At 48.9% G+C, this 20,750-nt stretch overlaps 1 protein-coding gene across 3 annotated transcripts in view; it reads right to left on the reverse strand.

Moving 5' to 3' along the window:
* Positions 1–20,750, reverse strand: part of SIDT1 (SID1 transmembrane family member 1) — a 119,459-nt gene that overhangs the window by 67,149 nt on the left and 31,560 nt on the right. For all 3 annotated transcript variants that reach the window (XM_075592854.1, XM_075592856.1, XM_075592855.1), the window contains 4 exons: positions 9,625–9,746; positions 8,899–9,069; positions 6,517–6,562; positions 2,617–2,718 (listed from right to left, as the gene is read on the reverse strand). In XM_075592854.1, the coding sequence (XP_075448969.1) occupies positions 2,617–2,718; positions 6,517–6,562; positions 8,899–9,069; positions 9,625–9,746 (441 nt within the window). The remainder of the gene's footprint in view (positions 1–2,616; positions 2,719–6,516; positions 6,563–8,898; positions 9,070–9,624; positions 9,747–20,750) is intronic.

The following is a 20,750-nucleotide window of genomic DNA, read 5'->3' on the forward strand; positions in this document are numbered from 1 at the left end:
TTTGTTCTCCAGTGATGGCCTGAAAGCCTCAAGTCCAACTATTATCCAAGCATTAAAAAATATATATACACTATATATAATGGTACTATTGTATCAGGGCATGCTAATGTTACTGGTTTTTTCTCCACTGTATTGCACTGTGGAATGATAAGGAAAAGAATGGGAACAATGTGATTGACGTCAAGAAAATTTTAACTTGAAGCGCTTTGAAAAAAGTCTTTTGACCTTATTAAAAAAAAATACACACACCCCACACCCCACACCCCACACCCCACACCCCACACCCCACACCCCACACACTGTTTTTTTGTGCTTTCTACGACTGCATCTTCAAGTTCCTGTCTAAAACCTCAGCTTTCTAGGGAAACATCTGAATACCTGGGAAACTGAAACTACCTTCCAAACCCCAAACCCCATACTGATCTCCCGGCTGCAGAACTGGAGCAAAACCAGTGCACAAAAAAACAGCACCAGATTTAGCAAAGGAATAAACTCCGACTGCTTCAATTGGATCCCTCCCCTTTTATAAATCTGGTGATGTTTTTTTGCGCTGTTTTTGCATCTTGGACACTTTAGTAAATTGGCCTCTCTGACGCCCTCGGTCATATTGAAACACTAACGACGAACATTCGCCGACCCCCCCCATGTGCTCAACAAACCAGTAAGAATCTTTCCAGGACGGACGGGTCCCTTTCTCCCAGTACTGGCTTCCTATGCTTGGTACTGTGTATTGTTATTGCATGGTGATGCCCGCTGCCCTAATGTCGGTCTGCTGAGCATGGTAAGAGCGGTGTGAGTGTTCTGTGCTATATGGATACAGATACACTTACCAAGCTTTGTAATAGAAGCCAGGATCTCACACATAACAGGACCATTCTCAGTGGCCCCCTCCTCGCAAAGATGCTTGCGGATGGCTGAGGTTTATGGTACCCAACTAATACTTAGTGCTGATCGCACAGCACTGAGCATATGGGTTTTAACCCCCCCCCCCAAAATAATCACCACCTGAAAAAATGATAATGATTTTTGCTTAATCCAAATGCTTATGTAACCCCTTGTAAAATGCATGCAGCACTCACACACACTGCCCCCTGCCAGACTCTTCCATGTGCTCAGCATGTGACTCTTGATGGACACGGCCTCAGCCAATGAACTTGAAAGAGGCGGGACTAAGGGAGTGAGGAGTCTTTAAGAGGCCCGGGCGAAGCGCGCGGGAGCAGAGCTTCGGCATCCTATAGGACTACCGGGGGTGATACGGATCCAGGCAGCGATTCGCAAGAGGTCAGCGGACGCTGACTAAAGGGAGTGCAGGTCTACCTCACGGATGGAGCATGAGAGGAGCATCCATCGGGAAAGAGTTGGAGGCACGCGCACAGTCAGAGGGGATCCTCAACGGAAGCCAAGTAAAGGCAACCGATGCATTTGCGAAGTACAGGCCTGCTACGTAAATGCACCAAATCAGAGCTCCAACAGCGTCCCGGCACTGTCACACAGGCCCATATATATAGGGTCGGGAGGTATCAGAGAGAGACACGGACACAAAGCGCAGCGTTTTTTGAGAATTGTTTATGTTCTTGTGTATTGCATTAAATGATTCTCCAGTTGAGGATTATATGGTTTACTTGGGTATATGACTACAATTACCTTACAAATACCTTTGTGCTATACACCTCATCGTAAACGGACTCCCCTTTTCTACCCTATGCCCACAGGTGGGGAAACCTATATAGAAGGAGAACTCTGGCCCCCGCCTCAGCAGTAGGTGTTAGTCTGAGTTAAAATCGAGGGGTTACACTTAGCAAGATGATCCCAGAAAATACTATGAAGCCGGACTGAAATAACATTAGGACTTTATGTACATTATAGGGATAAGCGAGATGGAGGAGCTTCATCCCAAAGGAGGTGCGCGAGGAAGTAACGGGTTTAAGGATTCCAACCCTTTGAGTGTCGGGTGGGCAAGGGTGCCCGATTGCCACCGCCCCTCGCGATTGCGTGAACGCTTCTCCGAAGAGATCACGTGATCGCTCCGCCACTGACGGATGGAACTCCTCCTCTTCCTGACAGAGCGCGTTCTGCGCTCGACAGGAGCCCAGAGGGCGATCTCCCTTAAACCCCCCCACCCCAGCAAACAGATTATGATGTAGTTACTACATCATGGGTCCCTGGAATGCCCCCCACCCCATGACGTAGCTGTCAAGTCAAACGGCACCCACAGGGTTAAATCACCAATCTGGGCTGATCGGCATTATTTAAAAAACAAAAATTTTTTACTCGCGGGATCTCTTTCCACCGCCATTTTTACTTCAAAAATCTGATGCTTGGTTCAGGAGATAAAAGCACGTGAGATGTTAAGAGGTTAAAATGAAGCTCTCCAGCGCCGTTTATAGGTTACCATGGAAACTAGAGATTAAGAAAATCCTAATTTTTACCACTAGGAAAACATGTAGGCTTCGTAGGGGGGCATTGCTGATTTAATGATATTTTATCCACATGTCCTCGTCGCATTCTCCTCCCCATGTGCATCAGACGTGATCGTTCTCACTTACGTCCTCGTCAACCCCTTTACACAGGTATTCCCCAACATGCACCAGTAAGTCATTCATGGCCCAGACTCACCACGATGTCCTGGACCGACACCACCGAGCAGGGATAGGCTTCCGGAGACGTCACCTTGATGATGACCGAATCCACGTTCTCCGGAAACTTGTAGTGAAAATACTGCAGAAGCAGAAAGACGCGGTGTCAGAGACGCAGTTTCAACCGGCAACGTGTTCTGCCAATTAAATATGTAGAAGAAAGCACCCAACCCCCATGAGAAGTCCCCTGTTATAGCGCTCTGGAATTTTAGACCTTTACAGAGTGTATCCGGGGGGGGGGGGGGGGGGAACCGTAACAAGAAATATCTGTGCGTGTACACGACCGAATTCCGGGGCTAAGGTAAGGAAATCCGCACTTTCAATGCTGCAGTAATATTCAGGAAATCTTTGTCTCTTATATCAATGTTTCACTACAAGAAAACTGCATCATTTCACAAGCTAAGAAAACAAAGGACAGATAGCGTGTTATTGTACTGGGTCATAGGGACGCTACGTTATACTAGGAAATGCCACCTTAAGTAAAACGCTCGAAAATGTGCAATCCATCTTGGATCATTTAATAAATTGGATATATTTACTATATTGGCTAACTAAGAGACATTTTGTCAGACATATTGAGTCTGTCATTCTGTCCAGCTATATAGCTCTGAGACTGAAATATATGCTTACATGAGGTTTAAATTGCACAGGAGCTACAATGTTTCATCATCTGTGTGATACTATATGAGGGTAACTACAACAAATGTTTACACTATGAGTGATATTAACGCTCCAACATATATGTTCATTTAACAAGGATCTAGGCGTTTATTGAAGTGTGCACTAAAATGTTCACACTACACTGCACTACCTGCAGCTAGGTGGGAGGCCAGAGCTGATATAAGTGTTATATATTGATATTCATATACATATTTGGCCACAGGCATTGCACCTCCACAGTGCAGCAATCACTGAGACTCTCTATGACAGTAGATCCTTTTATTTCTCTGTATAGGTTACTCATTAACCATTCAGAGTCTGGTGTTTAGCTACACTTATTTAGATGTGATTTTGCATCTAAACGTGATGGCTTTATAGCCCAGTCTATACCCACTCCATTTTAAATTCGCACTTTAGATTAGGCAAGCATCAGAGGAGGCATGGGTTCACTTACCTGCATTCTTTTAATTTTGAGGTATCTCCTAATAAAGATTATTTTAAACAATTCATCAATTCATTACATTATTAGATTCCTCTGGTGTTATCGGTGTACATATCTGTTTAGAGTGCTCTCATTATATGGGTTTCATTTTTCTATTGTTGCTATTCTACATCGCCCCTGATTGTAGCACCTCCAGCCTGGCTGTAGCGAGGGTGTTCTTTCCCTCCCCCCTTCCCCTGAAGTGTTTATCATTTAATAAAACACACATTTAGGAGCTCGATGAGTCCAGAGTCCGATTTAACTAGAGTCCCAAGTGCTATATATATCCCCTGAAACCTACCCTCAGACAACAGGTGGAGAGATACCTGTGCAAATAGAAGTCATTCAAATATACTTTTGTGTAGCCTATAAGCAAATATCCCAACTAACGCATCGTTACCTCCCTGCGTCATTAGTGGGAACACCTCATTTGCATATCATTTGCACTAACATCCCTTACAGCAGGCCTGCAGAACGCCAGACCTCGAGGGCCGCAAACAGGCCAGGTGTTTAGGAAATCCCTACTTCAGCACAGCTGGTTTAATTAGTGGCTCGGTATGACTGAGCCACTAATTGAGCCAGCTGTGCGGAAGTAAGGAATATCCTGAAAACCTGGCCTGTTTGCGGCCCTCGAGGACTGGAGTTGTGCAGGCCTGCCTTACAGTAATGCAAGAGCCCGTTACCGGGCAGAAAACGACACTTAACACTGCGTTGGAGAGCTGTGAAGATCCCTGGTCGCTCGATACTGAAGTTAACGCATTGTTAAGTCAATAACAGAGCTTTGTGTATCTCGGCCTTCGGGGGTTATTTACTAAAATCTCCCAGATTTATCACAGGACAAACTCGTCTTGTCTTCTTTCACTAGATTGTTTTTCTTTGGTAAATCTGGTGGCATTTTGTGCCTTGGCGCCGGGAGACGTTAGTACGTAGATCCCCCAATGTGTCTTCATGACATTCGCTAGACATCCCAAGACCCATCAATCTAGTGGCCCTTCAGACAGATGGTGAATGATTTGGCTTTATTTGCGGAGAGACACTGGGATGAACCGAACAGACGTCAAGACATTTGGGCCCTGAAAGTGTTAAGCCATTAGGCATTTAAACCATCGATCAATAAGGAAAGAGATTAGCTGCAAACCTGAAACATCCAACACAAGCAGTCAGTGCATTTTCAATGACTTCTGGGGGGTCCCCTGGAGTCCATCTATGATCCCATGACCTCCAAGGCCCACCCAGTTCCCGATCACCAGAACGGATTGTCCACCAGGCAAGACCTCTAAGGACCACCCGGTTCCCGATCACCAGAACGGATTGTACACCAGGCAAGACCTCCAAGGACCACTCGGTTAACGATCAGCAGAACGGATTGTCCACCAGGCAGGACCTCTAAGAACCACCAGGTTCACGATCACCAGAACGGATTGTTCACCAGGCAAGACCTCCAAGGACCACCCGGTTCCCGATCACCAGAACGGATTGTCCACCAGGCAAGACCTCCAAGGACCACCAGGTTCACGATCACCAGAACGGATTGTCCACCAGGCCAGACCTCCAAGGACCACCCGGTTCCCGATCACCAGAACGGATTGTCCACCAGGCAAGACCTCCAAGGACCACCAGGTTCACGATCACCAGAACGGATTGTCCACCAGGCAGGACAAGCTCAGCGATCTCTCCCGCGGCCAATATAAAAGTTGCAACATCAGGGGAGGTCGCTGCCCCTTTCTACAGCCAAATGTGTAAAGTATTTTTTTGGTGTAAAAAACGGCAAAATATAATATAAAATGTATTTGGAACCAAGAGATTTCCTAGAGGTCCTGGGACCCCCGATGCGATCGGAGGGCGGTCTAGGATATTTGGTCATGGCCATTTTGCCACGTCCAAGTCACTGCCGGTGTTTGGCTACCATTCACTTCACGCAGGGACATCTCTCCGCAGGCTGTTTCGCTGCGAAGGTAAGCCCCTTACGTTAACCCTACCCTAAAAACCTAGCCCCTCACCCTAAAACCCAGATCCTAAACACCTTACCCCAGGGGTGGCCAACTCCAGTCCTCAAGGGCCACCACCAGGTCAGGTTTTCAGGATATCCCTGCTTCAGCACAGGTGGCTCAATCAGTCCCTGCTTCAGCACAGGTGGCTCAATCAGACCCAGTTTCAGCACAGGTGGTGCAGAGTTCGACTGAGCCTCTGATTGAGCCACTTGTGCTAAAGCAGATATATCCTGAAAACCTGACCTGTTGGAGGGGGAGGGGGGTCTTGTGAATTGAAGTTGCCCACTCCTGCCCTAACCGCTAAAACCCCTTAAGATAACTTCCCTTAGTGGCAAAACGGCCGGCGGCTGAATGACCCACGGCGCAGTGGCAAAATAGCCGCGAACAAAAGTCCGACCCCGCTCCGAGGGAGCCCGCGGTTCAGCTCCGAGGGAGCCAGCGGTTCAGGTCCGAGGGAGCCCGCGGTTCAGCTCCGAGGGAGCCCGCGGTTGAGGTGCGCTTAACAAAATCATTTTGGGGGAAGATTGCGGCATCAACCTGATCAGCACAGAATTTCAGTGACGTTCGTGCATCTCATTACAAATCTTCTTTTCCATCTGAGCCGCCATGTTACCTCCGCCCCCCCCCCCTAAAAAGGTCACAGAAGGAAGAATTCCCAGAATGCCCCAGCAAAGGGGAGGAGCCGCCGCAGAAACGCTTTGCCGTCCCCTGCCCAGGTCCCCACAGGTTCTGCTCGTAGGCGACTTACCTGAGGCTGAGACGGAGACGAACTGAAATTGAACGGGACGCCCGTCCTGCAGAGGGGTAGAAAAGAGCAGGTGAAAGGGCAGCAGCGTCTCGGTGCAAATCAAAGGGGCAACTCCTGCTAGGGCCAAAGGGAACCAACTCCAGTGACGTGTTTATGGGGGTCTAATCTGGGCGATTGGTCACCGTGTGATGTCACTGTGTGATGTCACCGTGTCATGTCACGTCTGATCAGCAAGCGCTTGTACAGCCAGAGCCCCCCTCCCACACCTCCCCTTATCTTTATTGGTTCTCTGATAAGGGCATAGGTGGGATAAGGGGGCAGAAAACTCTTGAGAACCACTTCCTCATTCAGAGGCCCCCCTGAGGAATGCAAAGTGCCCCAGTATCCAGGAGTGCACCATTACCCCCCATTACCCACTTTGCACGTCCCTCTGACAGACAAGTGGTTACCGGAAGGTTACATTATTTGTACACTTGAGCCTGCGGAGGTGTAGAAATATGTATGCTAGTTCCCGAGAGAGCAGATGCCAGAGAGATTAGCAATCAACCTCATTGTGCTGCAGCCTTTAAAACGTACAGTACAAGTGATTTTTTTGGAAGATGTAGAGATTATAGGGTTAGTTACGAGACAGAGGTGGCCAACTCCAGTCCTCAGTGGCCACCCACAGGTTAGATATCCCTGCTTCAGCACAGGTGGCTCAACCAGCCTCTGCTTCAGTACAGGTGGTTCAATCAGTCTCTGCTTCGGCACAGGCGGCTTCATCAGTGGCTCAGTCGACTGATGGAGCCGCCTGTGCTGAAGCAGGGATATCCTGAAAACCTGACCTGTTGGTGACCCTTGAGGACTGGAGTTGGCCTCCCCCTGTGCTAAAGTCTCCAGGCTGCAAGAACTGGCACAACCAGCGGCAAAGAATTGCACCGGATATATTGAAGCAACAACTCCAACCAATAGCTTACCTGGGATTCCTTTCCTTTGATGAATCCGATGCTAGTTTTGGACCCGTTTTGGCTCCAGGAAACCCCCCATTGTAAATGGTCCCCCTGTATTTTAAGAAGGCTGTATCCTACCTATAAACAGGGCTGCCACCACTCCGGGTTTGACCCAGAGACTACGGGTTTCGACCGCGTATCTCCGGGCTACGGGTTTACCAAAAAAATCCCTGGGGGCGGCGGCATCTCCATCTGCAAATCCCGTCAACATGGCGGCGCAACGTCAAATGGCGGCGCGTTACCATGACATCATGGTGCCACGTGACATCACGGCGCCACGCAGCGTTCCTACGTGATGACAACGAGGGGCGCCGTAAGGTGTCCCATTGCCTTGGCAACTGGTCACCGGGTGACATCACGCTGTCATGGCTACTTGACGTGACGTCTGTCACCTAGCGTCCTGTTGTCCTGGCAACGTGGCGCCATTTGACGTTGCGGAGCCACAATGACTGCATCTTGCCGGGAGAAGATGCCGGGAGATGCCGTAGGTACAGCAAGAGAAATAAATCCATAAATAAATGTAAAAAAAAAAAAAATGATTGCAATAAGTCTCCGGGTTAGCTTTCAATAGAAGGGGGCAACCCTGCCTAAAAAATACACACAGGGGGAGACAGAGGGCTGGAAGCATAAACAGAAGAGAATCTGCATCGTTTGAGGCCTTTATATTAACCCTTTAAGACACCATTGCAGGATTAATTGTAGTTTAAAGTTCTGTCAATCCCGGAGAAATGTGAATTTGTTGCAGGTTTATAAGGTACCTTTTAGGGGAACCAAGATTAGGGTTCTCCCTTGTTGGAATGATAGTGTGCGGAGCTGTGAAAACCTCATAGGTTTCTTCTGGGTTTTATTGAATTTTAATCAACTCTATAACAGTCTATCCGATCACAAACAGAACGCCTTATCTACAGTGTGGTCAATGTACTATAAAAAAAAGGAATTATGTACAAGCAGCATGGGGGGTTTACTCATAAAACCCTAATAACCACCAAAGTGATTACGTTTGAAAAATATATATATATCAGAAGAGGACGCTTCGGATACAGAATTTGTCCTAAATACTTGTGACTTGTGCATCACTAATTGCTCAATTAGTTTATTATTGGGATTTCATTGTTTTTTGCCTAGAACCATTTCCAATCTCCACCTCCCCCCCCCTTCCCCCGCCCCATGTGGGTTTTGGGGAATTATTAAAGTAGGTGAATTTGGGGTTGCTAATATGGGATACGTTTAGTTTATTGTTGGGGTCACTCAGGAATAACGATTACAATCTAATATTAGTGTTCAAGGTGCATAGATAATAGATAAAGGTGAATAGTGAATAGATAAAGTGCCCCTAGTGAGCTAGCGGTGGGGTGTTCAGCGTTCGGCGCACTAACCCCAGATACACACTTACTCTATCTCGAAGTTCCGGAGCCGGGTGACCATGAGCTGGTACTGCACACTGAATGGAGCCATTGAGGCTACGTCGATATATATGAACTGCTCCAAAGGCTCCGCCTCGCCCTCGGATTCCAGGGGGCAGAGCGTGCGGTTCACATCCTGGTAGGTGTAGGTCCTTTGGTAGCTGGTGGGATAAAATGATACGGCTGACATGCATGTTAAGAAAAGGCCACATAGGACAGGGGTTTTTTTTCTTCTCAACCTTGGACGAGAAGTTGATCACTTTCAACAAGTTTTTAGGACTGTGGCTCACCGGCACATAAGCGACATCAACAGAAACGTCTCCTCTTACTGATTCGCTGCGAGTCGCAACAATTTGGAGTTAGCCTCACTAATTTTTAACATCAGTAAAATAATAAAAAATATATATATATAATGCTGAGGAATCAGGTCCCCCCAAACCGGTGGGAATTGGTTCTCAACCAATCAGTGAGACATATTCAAGTCTACGTAGAGCTGGTGAAAACGTTCCTGGCGGACAGTTTGCATCAGATTTAGGAAACGAGCTTCCATTTGACAACAAGTAGCGAGCGATGAAAAGCTCTGTCACATCATCTCAGTTCACTTAATGAAGTGTGTTCACCAATGTAGGGAGGTTCTAGGTAAGCCGCTAGCCTACCCCAGTCACGCATTGAGCTTACGGATTGAGGTCACGCAGGAACCTAAACGTGCTACTTACTAGCCCCGGAAGATGAGGGGAACCTGCCAGGAGAGGACCCCTTTCTGCTGCCGCACAACAAATAGAACGGGGAACTGCAAGTCGTCAGAATTAGAGCTCACAAAAACCCGGAGGGCGTCCACCTGGGAGGGAGATACAAGGGGACAATATAGTGTCTACACAGGCACCATATAACCGTCTCAGTATAAAAGAGTCGCCCCAATACCCAGTCAGGACACACGGTCCAACAAGCGGAGTATCCAACAGCTGAAGCGATGTAGGTTTCGGCAGAGAGGGGATTGGTATGTATGGGGGAGATTGCACTTTTTACCACTTGGAGTAGCATCTGCCTCCATGTTGCTACAGGTAATAGCTATTTTGGGGCTGATCAACATTGCAAACGTCTCGCCATTAGCAGTAACAATACCCAGGGGTAATGAGCACCGTGAGCCGAGTGAAGACGCTGTTTATATTATAAATACACTACCCCTAGTCTAACCGTTTCCTACTCCCTGTGCCTATAAACTCAGGATTGTTTACACCTCTATACCAGGTCTTCTCAGGTGGCTCTTTGCCAGCCTCCCGTCTCTCAGGTACAGCAGCCAGAGACACATTGGGGAATATAGATTTAAGTAAAGATACTTTACAGCTGTACAGTACATTCTGATATTTTCAGGTGATACCCAGAAAAATGAACCCTTCTCTATGGCACGTTTGTAGCCTCACTGGACTATAGGAGCATTATAATATATTGGTATGTGTGTGTATAAGTTTATCTTGATTTCGTCAATGTATTTATTTTGTAGTATGCAATTTTTGCAACTTTGGCTCATTAAATGTTTCGTTTTATACTCTATTAAACTTGCATCATTTGGATAATAATTTGGGGGAGTGCACCATTTGGGGGTTTCTTTTCGCTGGTGCACTTTCAGCTTCTGTATGGGATGTACAGTAAGAAGCTTTAGATTGTATGGAAGCAGCACGTTGGCCATAGAGACTGTACTGGTTTGATGCGCATAGCCAGTGGTTGACAAATCACCCAAAAATCTACTCACCGAACCAAAAAATCTACTCGCCACCTAGTCCCGCCCCCAATCCCGCCATGCTTGGGCGCCCATGAGGAGGTCGCGACGGGGTCAAATCCAGTCGCCACGGGCCTGTAGGTGAATGGATTTGTCGAACACTGCGCATAGCATGCATTTGCATTGTAGCCAATGGCCAGTCTGAAGTTGTTGGTATCCTTTTCAAAAATGGCACCCGCCCCTTCAATGCCCACGTGACGAGCAAAAGAAACAAACATTTTCTCTGTGTAATTTTAAAAAAAAATGATTACAGATAATCTTACAAAAAGGCATGTTCAGAAGGGTTCTCCTTACGCAACGTAAGAAATCAAATTCAATGATAATTATATTGTAATGTGCGAATCCGTTATGAAGACAGAATGTCAAAGTATATGCAGTATAATTGTCTGATGGTTCTTTCTTTCATACATATTATATCTGGTTTGCAAAGGTTCTTTCTTAATTTGGTATATATTCTGAGTATATATTCAGGTATATTGGAGAGTTATAATGAGGGTGCAGCTGTTCTGTGGTCTCTATAGAGAAACTCCGTTGAGGTTGACACTTAAGTGATTATTGACAACGGTGGTTTTAGCTGAGAGACGAGGCAATGACGGAAGCTCAGAAAATCTTCCAGTACATATGCCATATTTGGTTATTCTCTGTATGGAGGCGTGGGCAGTTTCTTATAATTAGATATAGCAAGAGCTGACCCAAGGAATATTATTCTGAATAAATATGTAGCACAGAGTGAACACAGAGAAGCACAGCTTGATTCCACCATGATGTAGGGAGATACAAGGAGAGAGACAGGCAGAGAGGAACAGAATGATGGATTCCACCATGATGTAGCGAGATACAAGGAGAGAGACAGGCAGAGAGGAACAGAATGATGGATTCCAACAGGATGTGAGGACATAGTGATTCCGCCATGAGGAGAGAGAGACGCGTTAAAACCAAGATCAAGGAAACAGAAGTTTTATCAGGATATTAAGATCCAATAGAAGGATTCCACTTCAAGAAAACTATGCAACCATTTTTAAGAATACCATAACTTATTTGGAACGTCATCCGCTAATTTTGTAATATTTTCATCTAAGTATTTTTCTTCAAAATAAACGTTTCTGTTTATGTGATTACCCAGAATTACTGAGGTCTGTCACGCTGGAGTAATTATGAAAGGGACGTAAAGGACATTTTAAACGCAACAATGACAACAAAGGGCTGGATTTTGTCACCCCCCCCCCCTCTTTTATTTTTATTTAATGGTCTTAAACTACCGTTTGGATTTTTTCTTCCCAGAATCTATATACAGTATATATAAACACGGAGGATCGTATTTACAAATGTGCGGCTCCATAAGTAACTTTCCATACTGGAAGAATCCTTACCAGCCCATTCAGGTGACCAGGCCGTCCGTGCCATATTATCTAAGTGGTGTTACTCCGGGATAAAACACGTTCTGTCCCAGAAGCCACCTTGCTGCCCACTGACTTGAAAATGGCTGTAAGGGGCTACATTAAGCTGTACTGGAAGGTGTCTTATGGAGTAGCACTGCTTAGGTAACATGGCCCTGAATCTTCATACTGTTTAAGAGGCTGCACAAGGATAGAGGTACTGTAGGATGTTTATGGTCTTAAGGATTTTATCTTAAGCCACAATTTTGTTCTTACTTTAGTGCCAACGACATATACTGGCTAACTCCAGTCCTCAAGGGCCACCAACAGGCTAGGTATTACGGATATCCCTGCTTCAGCACAGGTGGCCCAGTCAGTCCCTGCTTCAGCACAGGTGGCTCAGTCGAAGACTGAGCCACTGATTGAGCCGCCTGTGCTGAAGCAGGGATATCCTGAGAACCTGACTTGTTGGTGGTCCTTGAGTACTGGAGTTGGCCACCCCTTGGGTATGGCCGAACAATGCACCCCGGTCTTACCAAACTCTGGAGAGGTTACACTCGCACACATTTTGCCATGAAACAGCAACGCATGTTTAACCTGCAGATGCAGCCAATTTCCCTACCCCCAAAGAACTCAAACATGGATTCCACGGCAGCGTGGTATATCACAATATATTCTGCCAAGAGCCAGCTACGAAGCCTGCTACATCATGTGTACACTGAATATATCTTCATACACTGCCACTCCTCCGCTCATATTGGCGCCCCGAATAACATCCACAAGTCCCCGGTGAGCTCCCTTTATTTTCACTCCACGTCAGCTCAGAAGCAAAACACGACGGGGCCGTTATCTGCTGAGTGCGCAGATGTGGCAGCCTCCAGCAAGGAAGAAGCAAAAAAACAATTACAACATCACAACCAAATATGGAAGGTTTTCCCTCAGCTAACATGGAGTTAATGGATCCATGGAGGATGGTGGTCCTGCTTTGTGTGCCGTTGCCTGGCAACCAGGGCCATCTAGAGAGCTTCCAAAGCATCTTTCTTCTGTTTCTATGGTAACCACTTGAGCGCTTATTGATGTGTATCCATATACATCCTTTGCACAGGCGTTGCTGCCCCGTGGCAAAGAGATAATTCAACAGTACTAAAAAAAAATAATAACTCTTTCACGTCGGACATCACAGGTTTTATTACGTTTATTCATCAAGCGCCTGGGTTTTTTTTTTCCCCCCGCGCTGGTGAAAGACAGGGAGGCGGTCACATGGACGGGCGCAGGAGGCGGGAGGAGATCCAGACATACAGAGCAAGACAGAGAGACAGACAGGAATACAAAAAAAAAGAGGTGCTGCACAGGCAGAGAGGGGCAGTGTAAGGCACGTTCTATAGTGCCGTGCGTGAGCTACGCCGAGCGCGCAGGCGGAATTTTAGTTGGCTGACGTGAGTCAGCCCTTCTACACAAGGGCCGCGCGCACGGCAGGGAGCGGGGAGCCGACAGACCGCGGCGAAGATGGGGAGAATCATCTTTTTGCGCCGCTACCGGCTCTCAAATGTATGTGTGTGTGTGTAACGGGTATTCTCCCTACCCCAATCGCAGATAGAGTGCATGTGAGGGGGAACCTATGTGTTACCCGGTGTGGTGCAGTATACCTGTCAGGCTCACAGGAGGTCTGAGCCTCCGCCAGTGAGAGCCTGGGGTGAATCCTCTGGAACGATCTTAGTTACAGCGCCTCCACCTGTGTAGGATTCTATGAGTATGTAGAATGTTCCGTACACAGGACCCACATACACAGTAAGCACATACACCGAAGTATATATATAAGAACAGTTTACTGTATAGGAAACAATACATAACACAACATACATCAACAATATGACATTGACAGTGTCCCTCTATGACACTCATAGGCACAACTACCCATCTACTCAGTTCCTTAACCCCCCACACCTTATTCATCCCCCAACACCGTGTACCCAGAGTCCTACGAGTCCACTAAGAGACCCAGAACCTATAGGCGGGATCAGCGCCTGATGTACCGGTTTGGTTGGTGCACTTAATACGATACCTGCCCGGGCATACGTCCGCGCCCGGGTGTAAAGATCTTCACAAAGGGTCGGACGCGGGAACAGGAATCCGCCTCCGCGGTGGGTGGCTCCCGCATGGAGTGATCCACCGTTATCATGTCTCTTATCTCTGCTAACGCAGAGGATGTTATACCTTCACAGCAATTCACCTTCACAGCAATTCACCTTCACAGCAATGGCCGGGATAGTTAGGTTTCCTGGCTGGACCCTCACTTGTCTAGGTTCTACAGGACCCTGTCCCTATCTCAGGGGAGTCCCTGCAGTAACCACAAGCTGAGGGTGAGTAGGGCCTTGCTGGGGCATAAGGGGAGACTTCTGGCCTAGTGCAGGAGGCTACTTTCCTCCCTGCACAAACACACCCTCCCCTCTCTGTGTCCCAGCTCTTACTGACACTCTCACACTCGTGCTCCACTGTCAGCTTCCTGACTCCAGCCCGCAACATTGTATCTCCTTTGCAGCAGGAGAATCTGTAAACCCTATTGGCTTCAATGCAGCAGGTGATAGGGGTGAAAGGGCAGTCCCCAGAGGCTGCTGGGAGTTGTAGTCCCTTAGGGGCCTCTTTAACATTAGGGCCTCATGCGCTATGGGTACTGCGCACGCGCGACAATGTAATGGCCGCCGCTAGCTCTCGCTGCGCCTGCGCGAACTCTGGGAAGCCCTGCACTTCTGTAATGGCCGCCGGCCACCTTCTGCACCTGTGCAATCCTGCGCCGATCGCAAGGTGACCGCCATGGCGCTTCTGCACAGGCGCGAGCCTTCGCACATGCGCAAACACAATAAACATGGCGGCGCCCTGTAGCGGAGGTCGCCGGGAGCCCCCGGTGACGCGATCACCCCTGAAACTGCCCTCACGCTGTCGCAGGTAAGAGAGAGAGAACTGAATGTCTGGGGAGCCAGAGGGGACCTGGCTACATGTGTGTGTGTGTGTGTGTGTGTGTGTGTGTGTGTGTGTGTGTGTGTGTGTGTGTGTGTGTGTGTGTGTGTGTGTGTGTGTGTGTGTGTGTGTGTGTGTGTGTGTGTATGATTGCAGAACTAAAAAAATATATATATATTTATTAAACATTTTTTTTTCTTTAAAAAATCTTATTTAGGACTTCCTTTCACTCACACTTCAGTCTCTGGGTCTGGATAGGTGTTCACTGAACCTCTGGTAGGTTCCTGGGTTTGCTGCACCCTGGGGTCTTGGAATCAGCTCACAGTCATCCTGTGTGCTCAAGAGTCTCTCTGTTAGTCCCCAGCAGGCGGCTGTTACACTGGTCTGACTAACCAGGTGGAGACTGGTCAATTGTTTTTCGCTGCAAATTACCAGCTCCCCGCTGGATTCCTCAGACCACTGAGGCTTTCTAGTGAAGCCTCATTGAGACAGGGTTAATTCCCTGTTACAGGCCGGAAGCAGAGAGGGAAGATTAAAGAACGAGAAAGGGTATTGGAAAAAGCCCAAGTCTCCTATGAACGCATGGCCAAATAAGCGGACACCTGGTTACTGCGGAACAGATCCACTCAGCTCCGTTAGTCTATTTCGAGGGGGGAAGAGAGTGGGGGACGGACGGGTTATTTGAAGTTAACGTAAGGTAGTGTAACTGGTAACATAACCGGGCATTAAGCCCACGCCAGGGGCGGCCAACGCCAGTCCTCAAAGGCCACCAACAGGTCAGGTTTTCAGGGTATCCCTGCTTCAGAACATACAGAACCCCTGTAAGCTCATATTGAACCCCCAAAATAACCACAACATATATATATATATGCGTATAAGTGTCACAGAGGAGTGCTACTGAGCACGACAATATATATTTAAAATCAGAGACAAAATATAAAACAGACAGAGGTCAGTGCTACATCCATTGACACAAATACACAGTACAGTCTATATATATATATATATATATATATATAGTGTTCGACAAACCTATACATCTGCACGCCCCGGGCGAGTGGATTTAACATCGTGGCGACCTCCTATTGGCCCAAGCAGCACACGTGTGGTACTAGGTGGCGAGTAGATTTTTTGTTCGGCAAGTACATTTTTTGGTGATTTGTCGACCACTGTATATATATATATATCTTTTGAATAAATGTCTGTGTTTTATGTTTTGTCTCTGATTTTAAATATCCCTGCTTCAGCACAGGCGGCTCTGTGTAACAGCTTCTATACTACGTGTAGATCATATTCTATAGCTTTCTTCAATTCAGGACTTAATGCCAGAAACCACTTGGAAACCAAACACCACATGATATACAATAATGTCCCCCTTAATGATAGGATTGAACACAGAAATGTACACTAAATATACTGTGCTCAGAGGGGATATTTTTTATTTGCTGTACACTGTACGTGGAGGGTTTTTATCACTTTTGTACCCACCAAAATGTATATAATGTGCGGTTGAAACCTATCCCAGCTTCCCATTGCAACGCCAGTATAACCCGCCTCACATGGGCGTCCGCAGGGGGGGGCAAGGGGGGGCGCTTGCCCCCCCCTGGATCCTCGCAGTCGCAGCATTAATTTAATAAAATATGCTGAGGGAGGAAGAGGCAGCTGAGCCGCGGCCCGGGATTGGATGGGAGGCGGGGCTAGCTGCAGCAGTCACGCAGGGGTGGGGGCCGCCACGTGCTCTCCCGCGCTGACCGCTGTAACTCCCCATCCGGACCGGCACCCAGACTCTCCCTCTGGCCCTGCTCCCTCCTGCACCCCGGCAGACGGCAGTGTGGCCGCATTATCGCATAAGGTAGGGAGTGGGACACGTGGGACCAGGGAGAGATGGCATGGAGATGCGGGGGAGAGACTGAGATTGGGGGGGCAATTTGGCAAAGAAGCTTGGGGGGGGGGGCGAGGGAGATTGGGGGTGGGGGGAGGTTGGGGGGCAAAGAAGCTTGGGGGGGGGGGCGAGGGAGATTGAGAGATGGGAGATGCAGGGGGGGTGAGATGGGAGATGCATGGGGGGGGAGAGATGGGAGATGCAGGGGGGGGAGAGATGGGAGATGCAGAGGGGGGGAGAGATGGGAGATGCAGGGGGGGGGAGAGATGGGGAGATGCAGGGGGGGAGAGATGGGAGATGCAGGGGGGGGAGAGATGGGAGATGCAGAGGGGGGGGGGAGAGATGTGAGATGCAGGGGGGGGGAGAGATGGGAGATGCAGAGGGGGGAGAGATGTGAGATGCAGGGGGGGGGAGAGATGTGAGATGACGGGGGGAGAGAGATGTGAGATGCAGGGGGGGGGAGAGATGGGAGATGACGGGGGGGGGAGAGATGGGAGATGCAGAGGGGGGAGAGATGGGATATGCAGGGGGGGAGTGAGATGGGAGATGCAGGGGGGGGGAGAGAGATGGGAGATGCAGGGGGGGGAGAGATGGGAGATTCAGGGGGGGGTGAGATGGGAGATGCAGGGGGGGAGAGAGATGGGAGATGCAGAGGGGGGAGAGATGGGAGATGCAGGGGGGGAGTGAGATGGGAGATGCAGGGGGGGGGAGAGAGATGGGAGATGCAGGGGGGGGAGAGATGGGAGATGCAGGGGGGGGTGAGATGGGAGATGCAGGGGGGGAGAGAGATGGGAGATGCAGAGGGGGGAGAGATGGGAGATGCAGGGGGGGAGTGAGATGGGAGATGCAGGGGGGGGGAGAGAGATGGGAGATGCAGGGGGGGGGAGAGATGGGAGATGCAGGGGGGAGAGAGATGGGAGATGCAGAGGGGGGAGAGATGGGAGATGCAGGGGGGGGAGAGATGGGAGATGCAGGGGGGGAGAGAGATGGGAGATGCAGAGGGGGGGGAGAGGTGGGAGATGCAGGGGGGGAGAGAGATGGGAGATGCAGAGGGGGGTAGAGAGATGGGAGATGCAGGGGGGGAGAGAGATGGGAGATGCAGAGGGGGGGAGAGATGGGAGAGATGGGAGATGCAGGGGGGGGGAGAGATGGGAGATGCAGGGGGAGGGGAGAGATGGGAGATGCAGAGGGGGGGAGAGAGATGGGAGATGCAGGGGGGGAGAGAGATGGGAGATGCAGAGGGGGGGGGGAGAGTGTGTGTATGAATAATGTGGTGCAACTGCATGCAATGGTGTTTTTTTAATATTTAATATTGCTTTATTAACCTTCAAGCTTTCTCAAATTTGCTTGAAAATGCACCATTTGCCCACTTTTTTTTCAAAATTTTCTCGGGGGGGGGGGAGTAAGGGGGGTGGGGGAGAAACCCCCCTTATGCTGGTCGTGCTCGCTCGCCACGGTGCACTCACCACCACTTTCACGCCGGGCACTGGCCGTTAAAATTATGCCCCCCCCCCTGAAAAAATTTCTGCGGACGCCCATGCCGCCTCACACTGATGAGATCCAAACGGTGGAAAAAGCTGTCTGTGAGAAGGGTTACTGGCTCTGCACTTCTTTCGTCCAGGCTGTGCAATACGGCAGGCATAAGTTTATAGGGGTCCTATGTTACAATGGAAAAGAAGCAAAAGGCGACACTGAGTGCTCATTTGCATGTCATTACCCAGAATCCCTTGCTGAAGTGGAAGCACTGTATGCTGGGTGACAATGGGGAAAGACAGGGTTGCAGACCTGCCTGAGACGTGAGAATGTGCTCACCGGCGGCGTTTGCATTTGCTGTATACTAAATATACTCGCGAGTTGCAGGGATCTGGGCTAAGGGTTAAACCCCTTTGTTGCCAAAGAACCAATAATGTATCAAAGTTAGGGCACGTTGCAGTTTTTTTTTCAAACTGTCGCCACTGAAAATTGCTATTTTTAATATCCATATTTCTTAGAAAACAGTAAACTACTGGGGGGATTTCACACGGGAACTCTGTATTGATGCTGGAAAACCAAACAGAGAGCCGGTAACAGAAAACCAATGTTGAACACGTGCGACTGTGGCTGTAACCCCTCGGTTGCCGGAGGCGTCTGAATCGCCCCCATGGGGGCACAAGGTTTATCTTCCCTGTGACCGCAGCAAAGCAATATAGTACCGTCCGTATCCTGCGAAGTGCGCACACCTATCAGCACATGTGTGGGGCCCGCCAGCCCTTAGCAGACCTTTAACTGCTCTGTAATGAGACCGGTGGCCTCAGATCACACGGACGCTTCCTGCAGATAGCGCGGGCCTATTGATTGTGGCTGTGTGTCCCAGCCGGCTAATGGATCCGGCATTAAGCGGTCGTAAATTTCAGGAAATGCCCGAGGGGAGACGGAGGGCTTTGGTAAAACAGAAGGAAGGATACGGGAGGGGCGGAGGTGCTGAGAGGCATTGGAACAAATAATAATACAAAAATACAAATATTATCTGGTTTACAGAGATTTCTGATCTACATGTGATGGTACTGGATGGTATACAGATTGTGTGTGTGTGTGTGTGTGTGTGTGTATATATATAAACCTTCCCTGCCCGGCATCCTAGGGAGGCTAAATTGGTATAGTTGTGTGTTTAACATCAGCATAGATTTACCTTGTCTCAGGGAGCTGGATGCGGGCGGCTGAGCTATGGAAAAGATGGGCGCTAGGAGTTTTCATGTTCCCAGGATTGGAAACACTTAATTTCCATACATAATAAGACTGACAGGGTTGTACCTAGTTTTATCCACACTGCTATCATTCTTAACATAGTTCTTTCTCCGGGGCTACAAACTCTGTATATGGAGCTCCGCTTGTGTGGCTGATCCTCTGATATCCCAGAGCCCGATGTATGCAGCTCTCCGGGGCCTGTCTGCATTCCCGCTCTGGGATCTGCATCTATCGTCTGTCCATGTCCTAACTGTCCCTAACTAAAACACAATACAGGGAGGCCTAATCTCTTTTCCCCTGCCTCTAGTACCTAAGGCTCCGGCTCTCCTCTCCTTCTGGAACCTTCCTCTAAATGGTCCCCCCCTCTGACTCATATCTCCATCTGTCATCACATGGTGGAGCCTATCATATACACATACATACATACACATGACATACATATATACATGTAGGCAGGTATCCTCTGGGCTACTAATTCCCTGCCTAACAGGTAAGCCCTGGTACCAGTGCAGGCAGTGTTAGGGTTAAATCTACGCCCTGCTGTAGTAATAAGCTCCTTTGAGTGACAGGGGGAGGTGGCTTAAGGCCTAGGTACCGCCCATACGGGGCTGTGACCTGGAGCCCCCTGCCCAGGTAACAAAAAGGAGCTGAACCCAAATTTAGTGTTCTGGTCTCCCCTCTCCCCTCACGGGGAGTGGGGTGTGTGTTCTTTCTCCTCCCTCTGGAGTGGGAGCAGTAACCCCATACTCCACCAGGGAGTGTGGGAGATAAGGACAGACCCCTGGGGTTGATTCCAGTGACCAAGAGGTGACTGTGCTGTAATAGGCCTCGTCCATGGTTGTTGCTTGCTGGCTGAGGCACCCGCTTTCCCTGAACCTCAGCGCGCCTCAGCACGCCAGCGGGGAGCTTGGCCGAGGCCATAGATTGCTATAAGAACATGCAACCTGAGTGATCTGATGTACTACAATAAAGATCAAGTTCATGTTTTATACCCCTGCCCGAGGCTGCAGTCTGCCAGGGGGGGGGGGGGAAAGAGGTTTTCCACAGGGACTGCACCTATCCGGGATAGGCCCCGTGGGAATGGAAGTGCTGTACCAGAGGAGATGAGAGCTGCCTGATCCCAAAAGC

Source organism: Ascaphus truei, chromosome 3 (assembly GCF_040206685.1).
Source record: "Ascaphus truei isolate aAscTru1 chromosome 3, aAscTru1.hap1, whole genome shotgun sequence".
Lineage (NCBI taxonomy): Eukaryota > Metazoa > Chordata > Amphibia > Anura > Ascaphidae > Ascaphus > Ascaphus truei.